The 25,642-nt window shown below is 43.4% G+C and overlaps 2 protein-coding genes across 2 annotated transcripts; one reads left to right on the top strand and one right to left on the bottom strand.

Annotated features, from left to right (window-relative positions):
• Positions 1–8,797: 8,797 nt before the first annotated feature.
• LOC115137710 (neuropeptide Y receptor type 2-like) lies at positions 8,798–18,461 on the top strand. The gene is made up of 2 exons (XM_029674035.2): positions 8,798–9,106; positions 16,836–18,461. Exon 2 carries the CDS (start codon positions 16,867–16,869, stop codon positions 17,965–17,967), a length of 1,101 nt encoding a protein of 366 aa, XP_029529895.1. The 5' UTR covers positions 8,798–9,106; positions 16,836–16,866; the 3' UTR covers positions 17,968–18,461.
• Positions 18,462–18,479: 18 nt separating this feature from the next.
• Positions 18,480–24,562, bottom strand: LOC115137709 (coiled-coil domain-containing protein 110-like). Its single transcript, XM_029674034.2, has 4 exons — positions 24,422–24,562; positions 23,999–24,102; positions 22,185–23,745; positions 18,480–22,071 (listed from the first exon to the last, which is right to left on the bottom strand). The coding sequence occupies exons 3-4, from the start codon at positions 23,713–23,715 to the stop codon at positions 21,980–21,982; spliced, it is 1,623 nt and encodes a 540-aa protein (XP_029529894.1). The 5' UTR covers positions 23,716–23,745; positions 23,999–24,102; positions 24,422–24,562; the 3' UTR covers positions 18,480–21,979.
• Positions 24,563–25,642: the final 1,080 nt, after the last annotated feature.

Genomic DNA, 25,642 nt, shown 5'->3' with positions numbered 1-25,642 from the left:
CTGGATGAGTCATAAAATGTCTACCTTGGTGATCTTCTACGGAGGCCATCTTTCTAACTGACAATTTACCTGCCCAATTGACCTGCTCTTAAAAGGAAACCGAGCGTGGTGGATTGCCTACATTTCACCTTGACGCAGAGAACCAGAAAGTGGCACAAAAGGTGAGAGATTTGTCGCGGCAACCTTAGTTATGATCTGATTCCCGCCTCGTGTTCCCTGCAGTCCCGCATTGATGGACTGGTCCGACTGCCTGAAATCCTTTCAAATGAAGGCAGTGCAGCTTTCTGCCGTGGCTTTATTAAAAGCGACGGGTAAACGGCCGCAGTGGCAGTAATTGTAATGCAGTTTGTGCCTGAGATAAGGTCGGCCAGACAGCACATAGCCCATTAGCCCCGGCCACGAGAAACCATGTGTATGGTAACACCAGGCTAAACTGATTATACACAACCTGGAAACACGGTAGAGTCGCTAGCGATGGACCCCGTTCATCATGTTATGGATGCAAATTTGCCAGTTATTTCTCCCCTGATGAAGATGATGGAACTTCTATCGTCGGGATGACTCAATTTAGATTCACAGAGTAGAGCCTTGGAAATTGGAGGTGATGGAACTAAAGTGGACCAACACGACGTAACCCTCAAAAACCTGCCTAAATGTCCACACTGCTGTATGAAAAGGCAACACCTTGAATTGTTCATTATGCTTGAGATCAGAAAACTGTCAATCGATATCGCTTGAGAGGTCTCGGCCAAAGTTGTCATCAGAGAACAGCTGTCAAACTGGCATGAAGTGTTGGCGGTATTGTGTAAGATCCTATCATGTTTGCCCCAAGAGCATTAGGTGTACTTGCTGATGTCATAGGCCTCTTGAGCAATCTCTATAAGAACAACTTAATGCATTGGAAATGCAATGAAAGCAGTCAGAGCAATGTGTAACACATAAAACACAACATCCATCTTGAACTGTAGCGACCTTCACCATTCATAGCAGTTAGTCTGACGGATGTAAAAAATAAATAAATATGAATACCGCCCTGTACATCTTATTGTTCTGGCCGTGTGTCACATCTGTTCATTTAGACTATAGGCCGTCTGAGAATCGATTTAACTGTTTTACTGTCCATCCCTTGTGCTTAACGTCCTGTTCTCTTACATTTGAGCCCATTGATACCAATCCATTTTTCCCCCAATTCATACAACCTTTTCCCCATTCCACTTGTTCACCCACATTAGCGTGGAGACCATAATTGAAAGCTTCATTAATGACAGTGGACAGAGGGAGGCGGCGTTATAAATAACAGGTGATATTGCAGAATTGTGATATTTAATGGACTAGGTGATGATTAAGAGCCCCTGACACCAGGGCTACCGCGGTGTTGGGAATATTGATGCTTGGTAGTACTTAGACAAATGATGAATTTAGTGCCAGGAAGGCAGCCTCAAATGCCATTGAGGGCATTTACTGCAGCTATGCTTCAGCCATGGATGGAACTTAATTACCGCCTAGATGGGAGGGAAATCAATAATGGATTTCTATTCTGTGTCCGAGGGACAGACATGGTATATTGCGGTCTATTGCTGATGGATGGCTAATGGCTTTACCTCCAAGAAGTCTGACGACACACAGACACTTGAACAATGATGTTGTTTCACCTGCTTTTCAGGCCTATGATTAAGAAATATTGGGCATAGCTAAGTTCTATAAGTAATTTTTCACAACATCTACAGAACGCTAGCTCTCCAGGGACAGGGTTGGAGAGCCCTGGATTAGTCAGATTTACAAAATTGTGGCTAAATCACATGGAAACATAGTTGCTGAAACTTGTTTGTAGCCAGTGGCTAGCAGGTTTGCAGCATCTGCCTGGCTGGCCTGCCCTGAATGGGCAGAAGAGCACTCCTTGTAGAGACTGTGGCCATATCTGTAATCTGAGAGGTGCTTTAGAATACCATTTACATTACAATACATTGCAATATGTTTAGGGGGATTTCACACCCTCTTCTGGCTACGATTTGTAAGCCTTTACCTTCGATTTAAAATGAGAAATTGGGGCTTCTTGCTCTTTGCTCGCAAATTGACGTTCACTTTAAAACAAGGTCAACAACCATGTGCATTTGTTTGAGTGGTATGCAAGCCAGTCAGAGGATTTGCCAAAGCCTATGGGCTCTAATGCATGTTATAATTGCCTTGGGAAGTGCTGAAGCTCTTGAAAAAATAAGGAAAGTTCTAAGTATGCCCCATGTATTCATCATTTCACGGTTTGTTTCATTATTTAACCATCTGCGTATTGGCACCAAGGGCTTTGGCTATAAGGAGGCTGGCAGACACTAACTTCATTTGAGAGGCCACGTGAGGTCTTGAACCATAATGGTGGCAACGGAATTAGAGGCGCAATTACCTGCGGCACGGTCTGATATGGATCAACTCCATGGTTTCCCTTCGTTAGATAAACTCTCATTGTCTTCCTGATTATTGCATTTCCTGTCAGTAGTCTACAGAGGAATCGTTCAGACTCAGCAGTGGCTTTCACATCAGTACCGGTCCATAGAGGCACATTTAGAGCAGAATGGGAAATTAGAAAAATGGGAAAATGTAAAGTGGCTTTCAGTGTGAAATAAACACAGACAGCCATGGAAACAGAGAATATTCTATATTATTTGACTTTTGAAACTTTACATACTTCTACTTTATTGTAGGCTATTTAGATTACACATGCCTAATGTGAACTTTAAGATCTTAAATTGCAGGGCTTGCAAACTATCCCAGATTACAAAGGGAAACCCAGCCGCGAGCTGCTCAGTTACACAAGCCTACTAGATGTGGGATGCAACATCCGTAACAAAAAGTTATACATTGAGAGCATTTTGACTGGCTAAATCACCGATTGGTATTCTTGGCATCCATTCAAAAAGCACTACAGAGGGTAGTGCGTACAGCCCAGTACATTACTGGGGCCAAGCTCCCTGTCATCCAGGACCTCTATACCAGGAGGTGTCAGAGGAAGGCCCTAAAAATTGTCAAAGACTTCAGCCAACCAAGTCATAGACTGTTCTCTCTGCTACCGCACGGCAAGCGGTACAGATACACCAAGTCTGGAAACAGGACCATGAACAGCTTCTACCCCCAAGCCTAAAAAACTGCTGAATAGCTACCCGGACTATCTGCATTGACCCCTTTTGCACAAATGTTTTAACTGATCACATACACTGCTGCTACTGTTGACTATCTGTCACTTTATTCCCAATTATATGTACATACAGTGCATTCAGAAAGTATTTAGACCCCTTGGCTTTTTCCACATTTTGTTACGTTACAGCCTTATTATAAAATGGATGAAATTGTTTCTTCCTCCTCGTCAATCTACACAGAATACCACATAATGACAAAGCAAAAACAGGTTGCTCAAATTTTGTGCAAATTTATTTATTTAAAAAATATGAAAATATTACATTTACATAAGAATTCAGACCCTTTACTCAGTACTTTGTTGAAGCACATTAGGCAGCGCTTACAGCCTCAAGTCTTCTTGGGTATGATGCTACAAGTTTGGCACATCTGTATTTGGGTTCTGATGTTCGATCGGGTTCATGTCCGGTCTCTGGCTGGGCCACTCAAGGACATTCAGAGACTTGTCCCGAAGCTACTCCTGCGCTATCTTGGCTGTGTGCTCAAGGTCGTTGTCCTGTAGGAAGATGGACCTTCGCCCCAGTCTGTGGTCCTGAGCGCTCTGGAGCAGGTTTTCATCAAGGATCGCTCTGTACTTTGCTCTGTTCATCTTTCCCTTGATCCTGACTAGTCTCCCAGTCCCTACCGCTGAAAAAAATCCTCACAGCATGATGCTGCCACCACCATGCTTCAAAGACTTGAATCTTGGTTTCATCAGATCAGAGAATATTGTTTCTCATGGTCTGAGAGTCTTTGGGTGCTTCTTGGAAAATTCCAAGCGGGCTGTCATGTGCCTTTTACTGAGAAGTGGCCTCCGTCTGGCCACTCTACCATAAAGGCCTGGTTGGTGGAGTGCTGCAGAGATGGCTGTCATTCTGAAAGGTTCTCCCATCTCCACAGAGGAACTGTAGAGCTCTGTCAGAGTGACCATCAGGTCCTTGGTCACCTCCCTGACCAAGGCCCTTCCCCCCCGATTGTTCAGTTTGGGGACCTTCAATGCTGCAGAAATTATTTGGTACCCTTCCCCAGATCTGTGCCGCTACACAATCCTGTCTCGGAGCTCTACAGACAATTCTTTCAACCTCATGGATTGGTTTTTGCTCTGACATGCACTGTCAACAGTTGGATCTCATAGACAGGTGTGTGCCTTTCCAAATCACGTCCAATCAATTGAATTTACCACAGATGGACTCCAATGAAGTTGTAAAAACATCTCAAGGATGATCAATGGAAACAGGATGCACCTGAGTCTCATAGCAAAGGGTCTGAATACTTATGTAAATAAGGTATGTTTGACATTTTTTATACAATTGCCAAAAATGTCTAAAAACCTGTTTTCGCTTTGTCATTATGGGATATTGTGTGTAGATTGATGATGATTTTAATTTATTTAATCCATTTTTGAATAAGGCTGTAACATAACAATTATGGGAAAAGTCAAGGGGTCTGAATACTTTCTTAAGGCACTGTATCTACCTCAATTACCTCATCCTCTGCACATCAGCTCTGTACCCATTGTACATCACCATAGTCATTGTGTATATACTATTACATGTTTTACTTTTCTATTATTTCTCTTTTTTCTTTCTCTCTGCATTGTTGGGAAGGGCCCGTAAGTAAGTATTTCCCTGTTAGTCCACACCCGTTACTGGCAAAGCATGTGACGAAGACAATTTGATTTGAATTAGATGAAGGTTTGTATCAACATAGCCCCTAGGTGCTTAAAAAAAGAAAATCATATATGCTTGCTGCATGCTGATAACTTGCAACAGGTAGTTTACCTCAGGCATATATTTTGGATGATATTAGCCATGACATTGTCATACTAAGAGCCTGAGTTTCAGGCACCTCACGTCATCGGACGAAACTCACATCTGGAGAGCTACTGGGTGTGCAGGCTTTTGATCAAGCATTGCTCAAAAACATCAGAGAGTTTATCAAGGTCCGGTTGAGCAGCTCATTACTAAAATGTGCTTTGTTTAGAGGGGGACTGGAATAAAAACCTGCACGCCCATTAGCTCTCCTGGAGGATGGTTGATTACCCTTGATGTAAAACATTGTAACATTACAATCAAATACGTTTCATGCCTTTTGAAATAATTTGGCTCATTCAATATATCAAAGATCAAATGGCTATGGCAGGCTACAATCATTTTTATTCAGCTGAAGCAAGCACACACCTTTTCCCGAAGCCACTCCTGCATCGTCTTGGCTGTGTGCTTAGGGTCGTTGTCCTTTTGGAAGGTGGACCTTCGCCCCAGTCTGATGTCGTGAGAACTCTGGTGCAGGTTTTCATCAAGGATCTCTCTGTACTTTGCTCCGTTCATCTGCCTCGATCCTGACTAGTCCCTGCCGCTGAAAAACATCCCCACAGCGTAATGCTGCCACCACACTTCACCGCAGGGATGGTCCCAGGTTTCCTCCAGACGTGACGATTGGCATTCAAGCCAAAGAGTTCAATCTTGGTTTCATCAAACCAGAGAATCTTGTTTCTCATGGTCTGAGAGTCTTTAGGTACCTTTTGGCAAACTCCAAGCGGGCTGTCACATGCTTTTTACTGAGGAGTGGCTTCCGTCTGGCCACTCTACCATAAAGGTCTGATTGGTGGAGTGCTGCAGAGATGGTTGTCCTTCTGGAAGTTTCTCCCTTCTCCACAAAGGAACTGTAGAGCTCTGTCAGAGTGACCATAAGGTTCTTGGTCACCTCCCTGACCAAGGCCCTTCTAACCCGATTGCTCAGTTTGGCCAGATGGCCAACTCTAGGGACAAACATGGTGGTTCCAAACTTCTTCCATTTAATAATGATGGAGCCAACTGTGTTCTTGGGGACCTTCAATGCTGCAGTCATTTTTTGGTACCCTTCCCCAGATCTGTGCCTAAACACAATCCTGTCTCTGAGCTCTACAGACAATTCCTTCGACCTCGTGGTCGTAAAGTGACATTTTTTTATTTTTTATATACATACAGTTGAGGTCAGAAGTTAACATACACCTTAGCCAAATACATTTTAGCTTTAACTTCCTGACTGATGTCTTGAGATGCTGCTTCAATATATCCACATCATTTTCCTCCCACATAATGCCATGTATTTTGTGAAGTGCATCAGTCCCTCCTGCAGCAAAGCACCCCCACAACATGATGCTGCCACCCCGTGCTTCACGGTTGGGATGGTGTTCTTCGGCTTGCAAGCCTCCCCTTTTTCCTCCAAACATAACGACGGTCATTATGGCCAAACAGTTCTATTTTTGACCTTGACCAGAGGACATTTCTCCAAAAAGTAAGATCTTTGTCCCCATGTGCAGTTGCAAACCGTAGTCTGGCTTTTTTATGGCGGTTTTGGAGCAGTGGCTTCTTCCTTGCTGAGCGGCCTCTCAGGTTGTCGATAGTACCATGGTATGATAGTATGATGACTACATGGTCCCATGGTGTTTATACTTGCATACTATTGTTTGTACAGATTCATGTGGTACCTTCAGGCGTTTGGAAATTGCTCCCAAGGATGAACCAGACTTGTGGAGGTCTACAAAAAAAATTCTGAGGTATTGGCTGATTTCTTTTGATTTTCCCATGATGTCAATCAAAGAGGCACTGAGTTTGAAAGTAGGCATTGAAATACATCCACAGGTACACCTCCAATTGACTCAAATGATGTCAAATGGCTTATCAGAAGCTTCTAAAGCCATAATATCATATTCTGGAATTGTCCTAGCTGTTTAAAGGCACAGTCAACTTAGTATATGTAAACTTCTGTCCCACTGGAATTGTGATACAGTGAAATAATCTGTATGTAAACAATTGTTGGAAAAATTACTTGTGTCATGCACAAAGTAGATGTCCTAACCAACTTGCCAAAACTATAGTTTGTTCACAATAAATTTGTGGAGTTGTTGAAAAACGAGTTTTAATGACTCCAACCTAAGTGTATGTAAACTTCTGACTTCAACTGTATGTACATGTGCAGCAATTTCTAGAAACCCGTTAACGCTTTATCATTATGGGGTATTGTGTGTAGATTGCTGAGGATTTTTATTTATTTAATACATTTTAGAATAAGGCTGTAACTTAACAAAGTGTGGGAAAAGTCAAGGGGTCTGAATACTTTCCGAAAGCACTGTACAAAACAAGTTTTGAAGGCCCATATTCCACAAGAAATGCTACATCTAATATTTTTCCTAAAATGAATGTTCACCGCGATTGAACCGAAACCCAACTAATACAATGGCGAAGTCAATACTTCGTTTGTCAAAATTAATCGTTTAAATAAATCGTTCAAAAAAGTAATATAAAATAAATAAATAAACTTTTTACGGCCTTATTTGTGAGTGTCGGTGGAAAGGTTTTGGACATTACGAAAACATTAACACAAGCTAATAATAGGTAAACAGTTAACTAGAACGTACAATATATGTTTTGAATTAGCTACTTAATCTGTTCTCTCATATTTTATAGGCTAGTCCTACCTGCTGCTACAAAGTCCGACTCGCTCTCTCTCCTTGAGCAACTGTCCACTAGTCTGGCACTATGCACGTGATGCGCTCAAATAGATGCACTAGTGTTATTCTGATCCTGGCTGATATGTTGATTTTTATTTGATTGATTCAATATTTTAAAACTGTGCCTAAATAAATTACATTAAGAGAAATGATTAAATTCATCCCCATTACGTTTCTAAAACTTTTCAGATGTGAACATTTTCCCAAAACTTTTCCAGGCCTGGAAAACACCATTTTTATATTCAATGACTTTTCCATTATGTAAGAACCCTGCATCAGACAGAGCTGGGCTCCTGGCTCATACCCAGAATGCAATCAATTGTCACACCTACATGGGCGCACAGGCGAGATTAATAGACCCCCCCCCCCCCCCCATGTTTATATCTGTCAGGGTTTACACATGCCTCCCTGTCATTAATGCGCTTCATATAATCTCCTCCTTCTCTGTCTCCCTCTGGAAACTGGCTACAGAATATGCGCGCCTTCAAAGGAGTCCACCGCGTGCGCAGTGCGCTCGTCTTGTTGCGCGCATACCTCTGTAGAAAAAAAGCCATGCAATTTTACCAAAATATATCTCCAGTCAGTTAGTTAGTGGCTTATTGTGTCCTAAATATGTCTATGTACAATACAATAAAAATGTATTTTAAATCACAGACATGGGGTGATTTAAAAAATGCTGCAACTTGAAAAAGGGAATTATGTCATGTTCAATTAATGTTAAAAGACTGATAAATTGCTCAGAACCTATCAAAATAACTTTAAATGGTATTATTGCAAGTACAACCAAATTCCCATGTGGTTTATATTAAAGGGTACTTAATTTGAATATAATCATATAAATTCAATATTAGAACACAATTTCTACTTAAAATATCAAAGGGACGTAAAATGGACTGATTTCGTGGAATGACCCAGGCAGTTAACCCCAGGCATATCTGTTGGTGTCTTGTTTGTTTGAACTAGAAATGGATCCGAAGTAATTTATAAGGCGTAGACTTTCTCCCTTGAGGCAATGTTTATTTCTGTCAGGGTAAAACGCCCCCTCGTCATTTAGCGCGCTTCATCATCTCCCCCTCCCCCTGGCGCACACTCTCGAAGCTGGCCACACATAATATGCGCTCCTTTCAAGACAGGAGTCCACAGCGTGCGCAGTGCGCTTGTCTTGTTGAGCACATACCTCGTAGAAAAAAAGCCGTGGAGTTTTGCCAATATAAATCACCGTTCAGTTAGTCAGTTGCTTGTTGTCTAGATTCCTAGATATGTCTACTACTTGATGTGCGATACAATAAAATGGCTTGATACCTAGGACATGTGGTGATAAAAAAAAACATGCTGCAACTTGAATATAGGGTATTATTTCATGTTAACTTGAAAATACTAATGCGCTGCTGAGAACCTTGACAAAAAGGGTTATCATCGGAAGTATAACGAATGCGTCTGTTACAGATCAAGGTGAGTCGGTTATTCTATAGCACTTACTTGCCAACGGGAAAATATGCTGATCATTTGTTTAGTTAAGAATTGATCGAATGTATTGCCTATTTAATCCTGTGTTTGTTTGTAGGCTACAACTGTAATCTTGATATCAGCATCCCCAAGATACACAAACTAACATTTCTGAATACAATTTTTTCTTCTTCTAGAAATCAGTATCATGAAAGATTTCTTATGTCATATTTTCTAACCTTCTATAGGTTGTAGACAAATGCAATTCATTTAGGAACGCCAAAAATGTCTATGACGTGAGAAATACATTTCTGATAATAATTTGAAGAAAAATCGTATAGAATGCACTAAGGTATTGTGAATGATTTCCAAAGTAGACAGTATATTTCTTGGTGTATCACACAGGATGCCAGTTAATCAACTCTTATCATCGCTCTTCATTATGATCCAGTTGCCACAGGAAGCAATGGGAATTGTTGGTATGAGTTCCAAGTCATGTTATCATGAATTGCCAAAGTTTGTCAGCCAAGAAGTATTAATGCAGGACTGTTTGAAATCCCAAATTCACTCCTAAAAATACTGCATTTAGAAAAGCAGCTAGACATATACAGTTTGAGAGCAAAATTAAATTGACTGATTTTAATGTAAACAGGCAGGTCAGGAGATCCTAAGAATAGGTCATAAGAACAAATTCTTATTTACAGACACGAGGACATGCTGCTAATTAATACCCCTTACACTCTGGAAATTGGCCTATAGGGACAACATTTAAATGTTTCTAACAAAATAACTATAAAAAGCATATACATGACCAAGGTAGCAATTGAAAGATAACACTTTGGGAGATGATGGCGAAGTTATCAGACCAAAAGGTGAGGTCACAACAGCTCACCTGACACAAGACTGAATCCAAACATTACACTTTTGATTTTATGTGCATTTAACATTTACTGCACTTTTCACAGCATTTGTCAATAGCAAAATCTGAAAGTACTCTGGATACATTCAGTAACATAATAAGAACATTCAGTGCATTTTTTGAAGCGCAAGATAAGAAAAAACTATTACAAGGGTTAGAGTGAGAACTGGTGTCTCCAAGTGGACACACACCACTCCAAACTGTGCACAGTACTTCGTTTTTTTGAGTACTCCTAGCTTTGCCATTGAGGAACTGAAGCTAGTAGTTTTTGATTTGGAACACAGACCCGTGTCTCCAACATCAGGTGTGGCATCATTTGAAAGCTTGTCCTTCACAATACGACAAACACAGGCTCTTTCTCTTCAGGACAACCCCCGGGTATTACGCATTTCATCCTTGTAACTGTGGATCGAACATAGCTATCAGAAATCGTTGCTACTGTAAATGACATGAGTTTTCAAATATGGAAATGTGAACTGCACATATGGACTCATGGGTGTGGTTTGCTTGTGTGACATCATGGGAATTTATTATAATCCTTAAAGTCTCATCTTTCAGAACACATCGACTCCTCTCAATTAACAGCATTTCCCTCACTCAGACGATAACAAATGTGCAAAAGTAGCCCAGGGACGGGGAATCTTCCACCCTTTGCTGCTATAACAGCCTCCATTCTTCTGGGAAGGCTTTCCACTAGATGCTAAAACATTGCTGCGGAGACTTGTTTCCATTCAGCTACAAGAGTATTCGTGAAGTCGGGCACTGATGTTGGGCGATTAGGCCTGGCTCGCAGTCTGCGTTCCAATTTATCCCAAAGGTGTATGATGTGGTTGAGATCAGGGCTCTGTGCAGGCCAGTCAACTTCTTCCACACCGATCTCAACAAACCATTTCTGTATGGACCTCGCTTTGTGCACAGGGGCATTGCAAAGCCAAGGCTAGCTTTTTCAAGCAGAAAATTGTTTCCTGCAACACAAACTCAAAAAAGTTCTGGGACATTGTAAAGTCCATGGAGAATAAGAGCACCTCCTCCCAGCTGCCCACTGCACTGAGGATAGGAAACTGTCACCACCGATAAATCCACTATAATTGAACATTTCAATAAGCATTTTTCTACGGCTGGCCATGCTTTCCACCTGGCTACTCCTACCCGGTCAACTGCACTGTACCCCCCACAGCAACTCTCCCAAGCCTTCCCCATTTCTCCTTCTCCCAAATCCAGTCAGATGATGTTCGGAAAGAGCTGCAAAATATGGACCCTTTCTTTTAAAAATTATCTGCCGAAATTGTTGCAACCCCTATTACTAGCCTGTTCAACCTCTCGTTCGTGTCATCTGAGATTCCCAAAGATTGGAATCCCCCTCTTCAAAGGGGGGGACACTCTAGATCCAAACTGCTACAGACCTATATCTATCCTACCCTGCCCTTTTAAGGTCTTCAAAAGCCAAGTTAACAAACAGATCACCGACCATTTTGAATCGCACCGCACCTTCTCCGCTATGCAATCTGTTTTCAGAGCTGGTCATGGGTGCACCTCAGCCACGCTCAAGGTCCTAAACGATATCTTAACCGCCATCGATAAGAAACAATACTCTGCAGCCGTATTCATTGATCTGGCCAAGGCTTTCAACTCTGTCAATCACCACATCCTCATCGGCAGACTCGATAGCCTTGGGTTCTCAAATGATTGCCTCGCCTGGTTCACCAACTACTTTCCTGATAGAGTTCAGTGTGTCAAATCGGAGGGCCTGTTGTACGGGCCTCTGGCAGTCTCTTTAGGGGTGCCACAGGGTTCAATTCTTGGGCCGACTCTCTTCTCTGTATACATCAATGATGTCGCTCTTGCTGCTGGTGAGTCTCTGATCCACCTCTACGCAGACGACACCATTCTGTATACTTCTGGCCCTTCTTTGGACACGGTGTTAACAACCCTCCAGACGAGCTTCAATGCCATACAACTCTCCTTCCGTGGCCACCAACTGCTCTTAAATACAAGTAAAACTAAATGCATGCTCTTCAACGGATCGCTGCCTGCACCTGCCCGCCCGTCCAGCATCACTACTCTGGACGGTTCTGACTTAGAATATGTGGATAACTACAAATACCTAGGTGTCTGGTTAGATTGTAAACTCTCCTTCCAGACTCACATCAAACATCTCCGATGCAAAGTTAAATCTAGAATTGGCTTCCTATTTCGCAACAAAGCATCCTTCACCAATGCTGCCAAACATACCCTCGTAAAACTGACCATCCTACCGATCCTCGACTTCGGCGATGTCATTTACAAAATATCCTCCAATACCATACTCAATAAATTGGATGCAGTCTATCACAGTGCCATCCGTTTTGTCACCAAAGCCCCATATACTACCCACCACTGCAACCTGTACGCTCTCGTTGGCTGGCTCTCGCTTCATACTCGTCGCCACTGGCTCCAGGTCATCTACAAGACCCTGCTAGGTGAAGTCCCCCTTATCTCAACTTGCTGGTCACCATAGCAGCACCCACCTGTAGCACACGCTCCAGCAGGTATATCGCTCTGGTCACCCCCAAAACCAATTCTTCCTTTGGCCGCCTCTCCTTCCAGTTCTCTGCTGCCAATGACTGGAACGAACTACAAAAATCTCTGAAACTGGAAACACTTATCTCCCTCACTAGCTTTAAGCACCAGCTGTCAGAGCAGCTCACAGATTACTGCACCTGTATATAGCCCATCTATAATTTAGCCCAAACAACTACCTATTCCCCTACTTTATTTATTTTGCTCCTTTGCACCCCATTATTTCTTTCTCTAGTTTGCACATTCTTCCACTGCAAATGAACTATTCCAGTGTTTTACTTGCTATATTGTATTTACTTCGCCACCATGGCCTTTTTTTGCCTTTACCTCCCTTATCTCACCTCATTTGCTCACATCGTATATAGACTTATTTTTCTACTGTATTATTGACTGTATGTTTGTTTTACTCCATGTGTAACTCTGTGTTGTTGTATGTGTCGAACTGCTTTGCTTTATCTTGGCCAGGTCGCAATTGTAAATGAGAACTTGTTCTCAACTTGCCTACCTGGTTAAATAAAGGTGAAATAAAATTAAAATAAAATAGTCAAGGCTGGAACAGGAAAGGGCCTTCCCCAAACTGTTACCACAAAGTTGGAAGCACAGAATCGTCTAGAATGTCATTGTATGCTGTAGTGTTAAGATTTCCCTTCACTGGAACTAAGGGGCCTAGCACGAAGCCACAGATAATTATTCCTGCTCCACCAAACTTTACAGTTGGCACTATGCATTGGGGCAGGTAGTGTTCTCCTGGCATCCGCCAAAACCAGATTAGTCCGTCAGACTGCCTGATGGTGACGCGTGATTCATCACTCCAGAGAACACGTTTCCACTGCTACAAAGTCCAATGGCGGCGAGCTTTATACCACTCCAGTCGACTATTGGCATTGCGAATGGTGATCTTAGGCTTGTGTGCGGCTGCTCCCGATGAACAATTATTGTGCTAGCGTTGCTTCCAGAGGCAGTTTGGAACTCGATAGTGAGTGTTGTAACCGTGGACTGACAATTTTTACACACTTCAGCATTCGGCGGTCCCATTCTGTGAGCTTGTGTCGTTGCCAACCACTTCGCGGCTGAGCCGTTGCTGGTCCTAGACGTTTCCACTTCACAATAACAGCACTTACAGTTGATCGGGGTAGGTCTAGCAGGGCAGATATTGTTGCAAACTGAAAGCTGGCATCCTATGACGGTGCCCGTTGAAAGTCACTGAGCTCTTCAGTAAGGCCAATGTTTGTCTATGGAGATTGCAAAGCAGTTTGCTTGATTTTATACACATCAGCAATGGGTGTGGCTGAAATAGCCGAATCTCATAATTGGAAGGGGTGTCCACATATTTTTGTGTGTGTGTGTAATATATATATATATATACATACACACTGCTCCAAAAAATAAAGGGAACACTTAAACAACACAATGTAACTCCAAGTCAATCACACTTCAATCACACATCAAACTGTCCACTTAGGAAGCAACACTGATTGACAATACATTTCACATGCTGTTGTGCAAATGGAATAGACAACAGGTGGAAATTATAGGCAATTAGCAAGACACCCCCAATAAAGGAGTGGTTCTGCAGGTGGTAACCACAGACCACTTCTCAGTTCCTATGCTTCCTGGCTGATGTTTTGGTCACTTTTGAATGCTGGCGGTGCTTTCACTCTAGTGGTAGCATAAGACGGAGTCTACAACCCACACAAGTGGCTCAGCTTGTGCAGCTCATCCAGGATGGCACATCAATGCGAGCTGTGGCAAGAAGGTTTGCTGTGTCTGTCAGCGTAGTGTCCAGAGCATGGAGGCGCTACCAGGAGACAGGCCAGTACAGTACATCAGGAGATGTGGAGGAGGCCGTAGGAGGGCAACAACCCAGCAGCAGGACCGCTACCTCCGCCTTTGTGCAAGGAGGAGCAGGAGGAGCACTGCCAGAGCCCTGCAAAATGACCTCCAGCAGGCCACAAATGTGCATGTGTCTGCTCAAACGGTCAGAAACAGACACCATGAGGGTGGTATGAGGGCCCGACGTCCACAGGTGGGGGTTGTGCTTACAGCCCAACACCGTGCAGGACGTTTGGCATTTGCCAGAGAACACCAAGATTGGCAAATTCGCCACTGGCGCCCTGTGCTCTTCACAGATGAAAGCAGGTTCACACTGAGTACGTGACAGACGTGACAGAGTCTGGAGACGCCGTGGAGAACGTTCTGCTGCCTGCAACATCCTCCAGCATGACCGGTTTGGCGGTGGGTCAGTCATGGTGTGGGGTGGCATTTCTTTGGGGGGCCGCACAGCCCTCCATGTGCTCGCCAGAGGTAGCCTGACTGCCATTAGGTACCGAGATGAGATCCTCAGACCCCTTGTGAGACCATATGCTGGTGCGGTTGGCCCTGGGTTCCTCCTAATGCAAGACAATGCTAGACCTCATGTGGCTGGAGTGTGTCAGCAGTTCCTGCAAGAGGAAGGCATTGATGCTATGGACTGGCCCGCCTGTTCCCCAGACCTGAATCCAATTGAGCACATCTGGGACATCATGCTCCATCCACCAACGCCACGTTGCACCACAGACTGTCCAGGAGTTGGAGGATGCTTTAGTCCAGGTCTGGGAGGAGATCCCTCAGGAGACCATCCGCCACCTCATCAGGAGCATGCCCAGGCGTTGTAGGGAGGTCATACAGGCACGTGGAGGCCACACACACTACTGAGACTCATTTTGACCTGTTTTAAGGACATTACATCAAAGTCAGATCAGCCTGTAGTGTGGTTTTCCACTTTAATTTTGAGTGTGACTCCAAATCCAGACCTCCATGGGTTGATAAATTTGATTTCCATTGATAATTTATGTGTGATTTTGTTGTCAACACATTCAACTATGTAAAGAAAAAAGTATTTAATAAGAATATTTCATTCATTCAGATCTAGGATGTGTTATTTTAGTGTTCCCTTTATTTTTTTTTGAGCAGTGTATATTTTTTTATATAGTGTATTTAAACCTATAGTGGGAAATAAGTTGACCCTTGGTTATTTGATCATCAAAGGGCAACAGTATGATACAGGATGAGAAATCCCCTGCAGCAATGTAGGTAATCGCATAGCTGATTTATAGCTATATCGCCTACACTCACATGACTGTGTTTTGTTGACAGTGTTATTAAGGCCTGTACAAAGCTAGGTAAAAAAAAAAAGAAGTGTTTCAGTTCTCATGCCCCTTCCACTTGGAACAAGCTATAAAAGGGATATGAAATTGCAGGATCTTTGCAGGATAAACTCTTTGAATGAGTTTAAAGCTAAGGTAAAAACTATGGTGGACAGTGATGTTGGGGGGCTATCAATGTTTTCACCCCTAAATGCACCACACCTTCCCAAACCATCTTGCATGCTCAATGTGTCACTTCATTTTCTTTTTTTAAATGTAGTCCTTTGTGTAAACGTATCTGACATTTTGTCAGATATTACTGCTATTTCATCCAGCTGTCTCTTGTAGGATATTTAATCTTACCTGGTCAAATATAACATCTATAAATAAATACAGTACTGAGACTAACAGGTTTTGTCAGGTGATCCTTAATACAATGTGCTGTGAAACAACTGAAAGAGAACACAAGTCATATTTTATTCAGTGGCTTGGGGGTGAGAGGAAAACTAGAAAAAGGTTGTTGGCATGATGTTTATTTATATGCTGCAAAATTCAACTAGTCTCCATTTGCGAAATTCAACTAGTCTCCGGAGTTCAAAGAGTCACTGTGATAGGGCGACCTCATGTTTTTGCCCTGCCCTCGATGTTGCAGGAGATCTTGTATGCACACCCCCATTCAAAAGTTTGAGGTCACTTAGAAATGTCCTTGTTTTTAAAAGAAAAGCATTTTTTTCGTCCATTAAAATAACATCAAATTGATCAGAGATACAGTGTAGACATTGTTAATGTTGTAAATGACTATTGTAGCTGGAAACGGCAGAATATCTACGTAGGCGTACAGAGGCCATTTAGTGGACCAAAAATTTGCCTTTCTTTCAAAAACAAGGAAACTTCTAAGTGACCACAAACTTTTGAACGGTAGTGTATATGTCACACCCAAGACTATGACTCACACTTGATGCTAGCGGCTTATACAATGGTCTTTAAGCCTCCCAACAATTACATCATTCTCTGCAGTCTAAAATATGAGCAGGCAAGGAGTTTTTCAAATGTTTTGTAACCCAAGACTATGTTCATAGATGTAAACAAGTTTATGTCCTCTGTCAAAATGATCTCCCTCCTCTTATTGCAGAATTTGTGAGGCCCGGAGGGGAACGATACCAATGGATAATGTAAGTCAAGTAAACATAACTCCAATGGAGGACTGTGCGAATTCTTCTAGACTTGCTGGTGAATTCTCAAACTGCTACAACACCTTTCCAGACCTGGAGGACAGCACCAAGCTGGTGGGAGTGCAAGTGATCCTCATCTTGGCTTACAGCACCATCATACTGTTCGGAGTCATCGGAAACTCCCTGGTGATATACGTGGTGTACAAGTTCAAAACTCTGCACACCGTCACCAATTTTTTCATTGTGAACCTGGCTGTGGCCGATCTGCTGGTGAATACTCTATGTCTGCCATTTACTTTGATCAACACTCTCCATGGAGAGTGGAGGTTTGGCCAGGCCTTGTGCTTCATACTGCCCTTCTCCCAAGGCATGTCTGTGCACGTTTCCACCATCACGCTCAACATCATCGCCCTGGACCGCCACCGGAGCATCGTCTACCACCTGGAGACCAAGATGTCCAAGGAAATGTGTGCCGCCGTCATCGTCATGACGTGGGCCATAAGCGCGGTCCTGGCCAGCCCGCTCGCCGTCTTCCGGGAGTACGGGACGTTTGACCTTTCGCCCGAGCAGTCCATTCAGGTTTGCACGGAAAAGTGGCCAGGGAGCGGCATGGACGGGACCATCTATAGTATCTCCATGCTCCTGCTCCAGTACTGCCTGCCGCTGGCCATCAACTCCTTCGCCTACATCCGAATCTGGAGTAAGCTGAAGAACCACGTGAGTCCGACAGGGAGGAACAACCGCCACCAGCGCAAGAGGAAGACCACTAAGATGCTGGTGATCGTGGTGGTGGTGTTTGCAGTGAGCTGGCTGCCTCTCCACGCCTTCCAGCTGGCCATTGACATTGACAACAGTGTCTTGGACATGAAAGACTTCAAGCTGCTTTTCACCATGTTCCACATCGTGGCCATGTGCTCGACCTTTGTCAACCCCATCCTCTATGGGTGGATGAACAACAACTACCGGACTGCGTTTCTGTCCGTGTGTAAGTGCAGCCAACCTGTCAATTCTGGGTCGAGGAGCATCATGAGCAGAAAGACACTGAGGGAAAAGGACATGAGCGATACAGATTTCCAAGCGACTAAAGTCTGAATTCATAATATCAACTGAAATGTGAAATTGCTGTTCTGTGCAACCTACTGTAAGGGTGAATTATGGGTTTATTGTCAAAAGGTTCAGTGAAGAACCAAGTGTGTTCAAAATGTGTAAATGATTTCATGCAAGTGCCAAATGCATTGCTGAATTGTGCCATTGATAATCAAGAGCTTATGAAACTGCTGTTTAAAAATTGCTGCTTCTTACAACTGGCTACTTAGGCCACATGCAAATGTTGATATTTAAATGTTGATCGTGGGACAAAAAATGTTGACATTGCCTTCGTGAATGCTACCATAGTAAACCATGTGGATCATACTTTTTCTTTAGAAATGGATTCCGAGGCCTTGTTTTGATAGATGTGCTTTAATTAAAAAAGCTGAGGTGGAAAACAACACATTAGTTCAGAACGCAGGTTGTAATTTATTGACACCTAATAGCTGCAAATTCAGCATGTAATGATAGAAACTGACTCATTCATTTAATCAAGCTGCGTGTCAGTGCTGACATTTCCAAATTCAAATCAAATCACATTGTATTTGTCACATGTGCCGAATACAACAGGTGTTGACCTTACTGTGAAATGCTTACTTTACAAGCCATTAACCAACAATGCAGTTCTAGAAATAGAGTTAGAAAATATTCACTAAATAAACTAAAAGTAAAAAAGAACACAATAATATTACATAATAGCAGTGTAAAAACAAAGGGGGGGGGGTCAAAGTAAATAGTCCGGTGGCCATTTGATTAATTGTTCAGCGGTCTTATTGCTTGGGGGTAGAAGCTGTTAAAGAGCCTTTTGGACCTAGACTCTGCGCTCCGGTACCGCTTGCCGCGCGGTAGCAGAGAGAACATCCTATGACTAGGGTGGCTAGAGTCTGACAATTTTCCATGCATGGTGGATTTTGGATAGATGGACCTAATGAGAGCTATGGCTACTGTAGAGCATGTTATGTAAACTTAGTGTACAAAACTTTAGGAATACCTGCTCTTTCCATGACAGACTGACCAGGTGAATCCAGGTGAAAGCTACAGTATGATCCCTCATTGATGTCACTTGTTAAATCCACTTCAAATCAGTGTGGATGAAGGGGAAGAGACAGGTTAAAGAAGGATTTTTAAGCCTTGAGAGAATTGAGAGATGGATTGTGTATGTGTGCCATTCAGAGGGTGAATGGGCAAGACAAAACATTTAAGTGCCTTTGAACAAGGTATGGTCGTAGGTGACAGGAACACCGGTTTGAGAGTGTCAAGAACTGCAACGCTGCTGGGTTTTTCAAACTCAACAGTTTCCCGTGTGTATCAAGAATGGTCCACCACCCAAACTTGACACAACTGTAGGAAGCATTGGAGTCAACATGGGCCAGCATCCCTGTGGAATGCTTTCGACACCCTGTAGAGTCCATGCCCCGACAAATTGAGACTGTTCTAAGGGCAAAAGGGGGTGCAACGCAATATTAGGATGTTGCTAATGTTTTGTACACTCAGTGTATATTGCAACTCTGGCACAATTATATGTACGCTATATTATTAGACAGTCCACGACAGATCCGGAACCCCTCCCTCGCCTTTGGTTGCAGCAAACAGTCTCATTACCGCTAGAGTATGTCCTCACTATATTTCTGGATCATTTAAGAGGCTGTCCTTTCTTCCTGTTTCTTAGCCCATCACTGCGGTTGTGTGGCGGGGATTGGTTCAATGCCTCTGTTTTTAGTAACTCATTCATGGACCATTCAGCACGTAAACCAATAATGGTTTATCAGGCTGTCGAAAGTTATTGACCTGCGGCTTACAGAGAGCGGAGCCCGTGGGGGGGGGGGGGGGGGGGAGAACTGCCCCCGTTCTAAATCAAGTCTGAAGGACATGAGCAATGTGGTTTAAGACGCATGTCATTTTCCCTTTGATACGGTCTGTGTTCACTACGGAATCACATTAGGATGCAAGCAGTGAAGTTGATGACTTACCGCTTGGCTTTCCATCCATCTAACATTTTGAAGTCAAAGTCTATGAATCCATTGACAGAATGGGAGTTATAGGCTAGTATGAGTATTTGTGAAACAGAATCAATATCAAATGCCCATATAATATTTTCTTACGACAGATAGACATTAAATAATTATTTAATGACTCACATGCTGACTGTAGCATGAAATGACCGCAGCAGTTACATCAGTGAGGTATCAGTGAGAGAATGAATGTCATGAGGTCCAAAATATGTTTCCCGAGAGACATAACAAAAAAGTATTGATTCTGTCAAACGATGGAGTTTTTACTTTCTGAAATTACTCAATAGACTAAAGTTGCTCAGGATAAGTGGCCTGGTGACAATGCAATACATCTTTCTTTCTGCCAGACAAATGGGTATCGGACAAGTCAGAAAGTAAAACATGTTTTCGGGGAGAGACAAAGAAATATGTATTGATTCTGTCAAAGAATGGGGTTCTTTCTTCCTGAAATGACTAAATAGACTAAAGTTGGCAGGAGTAGCTAAGCATAAGTGGCCTGATGACAACAATGCAACACAACAACTCTTACTGCCAGACAGATGGGTAACGGACAAGAATGAAAGCCTCAAGACACGCTGAGATGTGAGTCATATAGTCCCACAAAAGCCATCCAATGATTAGCATGGCATGGCTAGCGGGGTATACAGAATCCTAATGTGCTCATCTTCCATCTGTGTAACCATAAGGAGTCAAAAGGGGTCACACCTTATTAGAATAATGCAGATAGTCCATCTGTAGAATCTCTGCAGATCGTTATACTATCTGTTGATAAGCAACTGCTTGCCACGGTAAGGGTTGTTTCGGTTAGGGTAAGGGTTACGGTTAGGGTTAGTAGATAGTCTGTAGAGCATCTACAGATGGATTATCCAAATAAAGTGTTAACTCAAAATGGTGGGTTTCCATCTGGCTTATTGGGTCTTTGGGTGCAAAATAGCAAACACTATAATACTAGGCCTGCCTATAAACAAGGGAATCAAATATAAAACCTCACCAACTGGATTGTAATGCCCAGTGGATGTTGATTAGACATGTTAGAATGAATGATGCATACAGCAGACTACATACTACCAACATAAACTGTGATGACCCCTTTTGGTTAAACCTTTTGGCTGTTGAGGTCTAATAGATCCTAATAGAGAGGCGTCTCATGAATGATACAACAGCTCCCCCTACTGTCCAAAAATATCCAGACCTTCTCCAAATGAAACTAAATGGGGCATGTGATCCACAACAGCAACAAATAGGGCCGGGATGATTTTTTTTATTTAACTCGGCAAGTCAGTTAAGAACAAATTTTGATTTACAATGACTGCCTACCCCGGTCAAACCCAGACGACGCTGGGCCAATTGTGCACCGCCTTACGGGACTCCCAATCACGGCCGGATGTGATTCGGCCTGGATTTGAACCAGGGACTGTAGTGACGCCTCGTGCACCGAGATGCAGTGCCTTTGACCGCTATCACAATATTTTTTCCCCATGACAGAAATTAAAACATGAAGCAGACCAAACTCTTTGGTCCTTTAAAAACCTGCTATATATATAACATTGTATGTGCTATAGCTTGGAAAATAAATACATGTGACTCTGGATGACAACATAATGATGTTTGTTTCCAACAACGAAGCGGTTTTCCTAAAGAAGTGAAATCCACTTCATGTTTTGTTTCCTTGCAACATTACTAACGAGTATGGTAATACTGGCATCGTCCCAAGCCTTGATATGCCAGTTATCTACAGTAGCTCCAATTCTCAAGTAAATAACATCAGAAATGATAACACTGACAAAATAATTTGAAAAGCATAATATAATCAGGGAATTAAAATCTATACTGTGCATATGGTACATGACTGTGACGGGCATATTGTTGGTAAAGTGGTGCAGAGAGCTCTACGATAAGCTACAGTATGTTTGACTCCTCCTGACTCCACTGTCACACAGGTCGTGGTACGGGAGATAGAGGTCAACACCCAGTCTGCCTGGCCGACTGATCCAGCTACAGCCTCATTCATTCTGATTGATGATGTTTTTGTACCTCTGGGCTCTCTGCTCCTCCTCCTCGAAACGCTTCCTTATATGGTCAATTGCCTCTCCGCCTACACAGCCCAAAGAAAAAGAAAGAAAGTCATTCAAATTATGAGCTCCAGGACAACTAGTGGTGACGTCTCTACTTTTAAAATGTTAATCTTCTGTTAGCTTTTAACCTTACCTACAGGGCCATCCAGCATTTCTCTGGTAATAGGGCTGCTGTTCAGAGGCTGCCTTGGACTCTCTTGCTGCCTGGCTCCATCATCAATCACCTCATGTGACCCTGCTAATATCCTGGCAGTGGTGACGGGGCTCCTCTCTCTCAGCTGCAGCGAGATGCTACTGCTGAGATCAATGTACTCCTGGTGGAGCTGCTGCACCTCCAGCGTTAGCAGGTCTTTCTCCTGCTGCACCGTGAGCAGGCAGCTTTCTAATATGGCCTGCAATCCCCTCAGCTGCTTGGCTCCGCCCTCTGCCTCCTCACCCCTCTTGACGCTCTGCTTGAGGTTCTCTCGTAGTGTCTTGTTCTCCTCTTTGAGATGGGCCACGGAGCCCGACAGGGCCTTGCGCTCTTTCCCCACGCTGTCTAGGATGCGTTCGGCCAGGTGTTTGTTGCCCGACGAGGCCAGAGGGCTGCCGTCCCTAGTCGTGCTCCCCTCAAGGGAGCTTCTACACCTGGCCCCCAGCCGATGGAGTTCGGCCCAGCTCATATCCAACTCGTTCGTGAGCCGACTGACCTCCCTTGCCAGCGAGGCCATTTGGTCCTCCAGCTGCCCCTTCTCCTGGGTGAGCTGGGTGCAGCGATCATTGGCCCTCTCCAGTTGAACCCACACCCGGTTGTCACCATCCCCTTCTTTGGGCTCCCGAGCCAGGCTGGGATCCCTGGATCTCTCCCCTGCCTGGCTCTCGGCCTCAAGAGCGTTGACGAGTCTGCGGTTCTCTGCAGCCTGCTGCTTGTTGCGCTTATCCAGGGTTTTATTCAAGGCTTTGAGGTCCTCGTACTTTGGAAGGATCCTCTTGAGCTCGCGGACGCACTCCTTGCAGTAGTCCTCCGTCTTCCGCAGCTTCCTCCGCAAGTCCTGTTTCTCCTTCTCCAAGTGAACGCACCTGTCCTCCAAGGATAGGCTCTCCATTTTGAGCATCTCTCTCATCCTAGTCTCCTCTATCTTGGATGGTGTATCTTGCCTCTGACTTTCTGGGTATGTTTTGGCAATGTTGAAAGTGACAGCGTGGGTATTGAGTTTGGAGGTGGGACTGTGATCACCAGCCATTTCCTGTGAATTGTTGCCACTTGTTGAGCCTAAGACATTGTGATTGATCAAAGATGGGCGTTCCTGTGAATTGTTGCTACTTGTTGAGCTTAAGACATTGTGATTGGCCAAAGATGGGCGGTCTTCCGCCTTGTTTTCTCTTATCTTCTTGTTGAGGCTCAGGTTGTCCTCCTCCAGTGACACCAGAGCGTTTTTCAGTCTGTCCACCGTATTCTCCAAATCGTCTATCATCTCAGATTTATAGTTTGTCACGAGAGCTCGGTCTCCTGAGCCACTGCGTCTTGGGGAGCAGGCAGAGTCGAACGCCGTCGGTGAATGCCTGTAGGATGCGCTACGCGTCTCTGATTCATTTGTTTCTTTCATCAATGAATCATTGTTAAACTTTTCTGAAGATATCCCTGATTTGCTGTTACAATTATGAAGAGGCCGTGTTATCTCCATGTGCTGTGAAACCAGTGTGCTCCACTCAACCTGAAATGAGTGCAAGGAATGAGTGAGGTCAATAATACAATTTTATTGTGGGTTTAACGCAGATTTGTACATAGATATTCAGCAGCCAATTAGCCTACTCTCCAACAAGTAGACTTAGCATATGGAACACTTGACGTATTTCATCATGAAAGCCTAGGCTATATTCTTTGTAACTATCATCAAACAACGTCATAACATAAAAATGCCTATCTTAAATGCAGGACATGACAGGTCTTCATTTTTAACATTCAACCTTGTTGCCTTCTCTTGGAGACAGAGGGGCCTCAGGTGTGCAGGAGCCTTCTCAAGCTGCTGATGCTCTCTGGGGTGATGGCTAGATGAACCCACGTTTGGTCCCTGAACAGGAATGGGGCTAATATTAGTCATTGACAGTAACCTAAAACATTAATGAGCAGGGATTAAATGCCATTTCATTTAGTATAGTTTAGCTAATGTTCCAGCTAGACCTCTCATGTTAAGACTCAAGGCTATCCACATTACTGGGTTAAAAAGCCAGCTACAAGGTGACTGTAGCTAGCTAACGTAGCTAAAGTTAGCTAACTAAATAACTCACTTAGCTAGCTACTGTAGCTAGTCAAAGCCAGGCGTTGTTTGCTAGGTAATTAGCGAACGTTATAGTAAAACGTCGTCAAAAGGTAAACAAATAATAACTTACCCTCTGCAGAAACTCTGTTTGCTTGAACATGACACGTTCTAACTACTAATTAATAGTCGTAGCTCATTAGTTTCAAGACTTGCTAAACTTCGTGCTCCCCAAATAAATCATGGCGTAGTGTTACCATGGTAACCGGCGTTCTGGTTCCAATCAGAGTGCGGATAGAATTTGAGGGAAATCAGAATTCCGATTAACATGGTAACATTACGCAATGATTTACTAGGGAGCACGAAGTTTAGCATCAACAGTTATTTCACACACCATATTTACACCCCTCAATTTTTTTTTGGGGGGGGGGGGGGGGGGGGGGTTTGGGAGCCTTTTGAGACTGAACCTTTTGCAATTTTAACAAGTCATGTCTAATCTATACATGTGTTTAGTCTCTTCTTAAGAAATATCTGTATGCTTCAAATGAGATATTGTTCTATAGGCCTGTTTACAACGTTTCATGGACAACTGGGCTGTTGTATCTTGTGCCAACACTTCTTACCCTTATGCCATGTTGTAATACAGACTCATGCCAAGGTACCCTTTTCCTTTTACGGTTATAGCCAACGGGATCAACTTACCTGTGATCTCACCCTGTCAAATGTCTGTGATGTTTTGCCCCACTGAGAAAACATCTGGCATCATCTAGAAAAAGAGGGAAGTGACACTTGAGCCCATCAAAATGTGTGGGAACTGAAAAGTGACCTACAAAAGTCACACAAGACACAGTATTCAGAGAAAGAAAATGTATCCGTGTCTGATTCACTGGGCCGATGGTACATTATTTAGCTGGGGTCGTTGGGTTATTATTGGAGCCAGGGCCGGTTTTATAGGCCTCTCACAACTGGTGGAGGGATATAGGCTACATCACTGTCGACTTACCTCATAACACCTCTCTTAGTTCACTTTTTTTGAAAAGAGCACACAAAACAAAATGTCATTGACTGTTATTGTGACTTAATTTACACATCCAGGACCAACATCTTTTCAGACTACTACTTCATATCCATTCATTTCTTCACCTACACAGCTGTTGGGATGGCTACTGAACACTAGGGGAAAGTATAGTCTCTTCGGGATAAAGGTTGAAATAATGCAAGCTAGCGACATGAATTAGGTTCACTTCACTTCAGTGACACGACTCCTCACATTCTCATAATGATCCGCTCATGCACATAGTAGGTGTATGACAAGCTCAACCAACAGAAGACAACTTTTTTTTTAAAATCTCAT

Source organism: Oncorhynchus nerka, linkage group LG11, assembly GCF_034236695.1.
Source record: "Oncorhynchus nerka isolate Pitt River linkage group LG11, Oner_Uvic_2.0, whole genome shotgun sequence".
Lineage (NCBI taxonomy): Eukaryota > Metazoa > Chordata > Actinopteri > Salmoniformes > Salmonidae > Oncorhynchus > Oncorhynchus nerka.
This window is presented reverse-complemented; position numbering and strand designations above follow the sequence as displayed.

Coding starts and splice junctions, on each gene's coding strand:
- LOC115137710 (XM_029674035.2), top strand. CDS start 16,867: ATGGATAATGTAAGTCAAGTAAACATAACTCCAATGGAGGACTGTGCG.
- LOC115137709 (XM_029674034.2), bottom strand. CDS start 23,715: ATGGAGATAACACGGCCTCTTCATAATTGTAACAGCAAATCAGGGATA. Junction 22,072..22,184: donor AATGCTGGATGGCCCTGTAG/GTAAGGTTAAAA, acceptor TGGGCTGTGTAG/GCGGAGAGGCAATTGACCAT.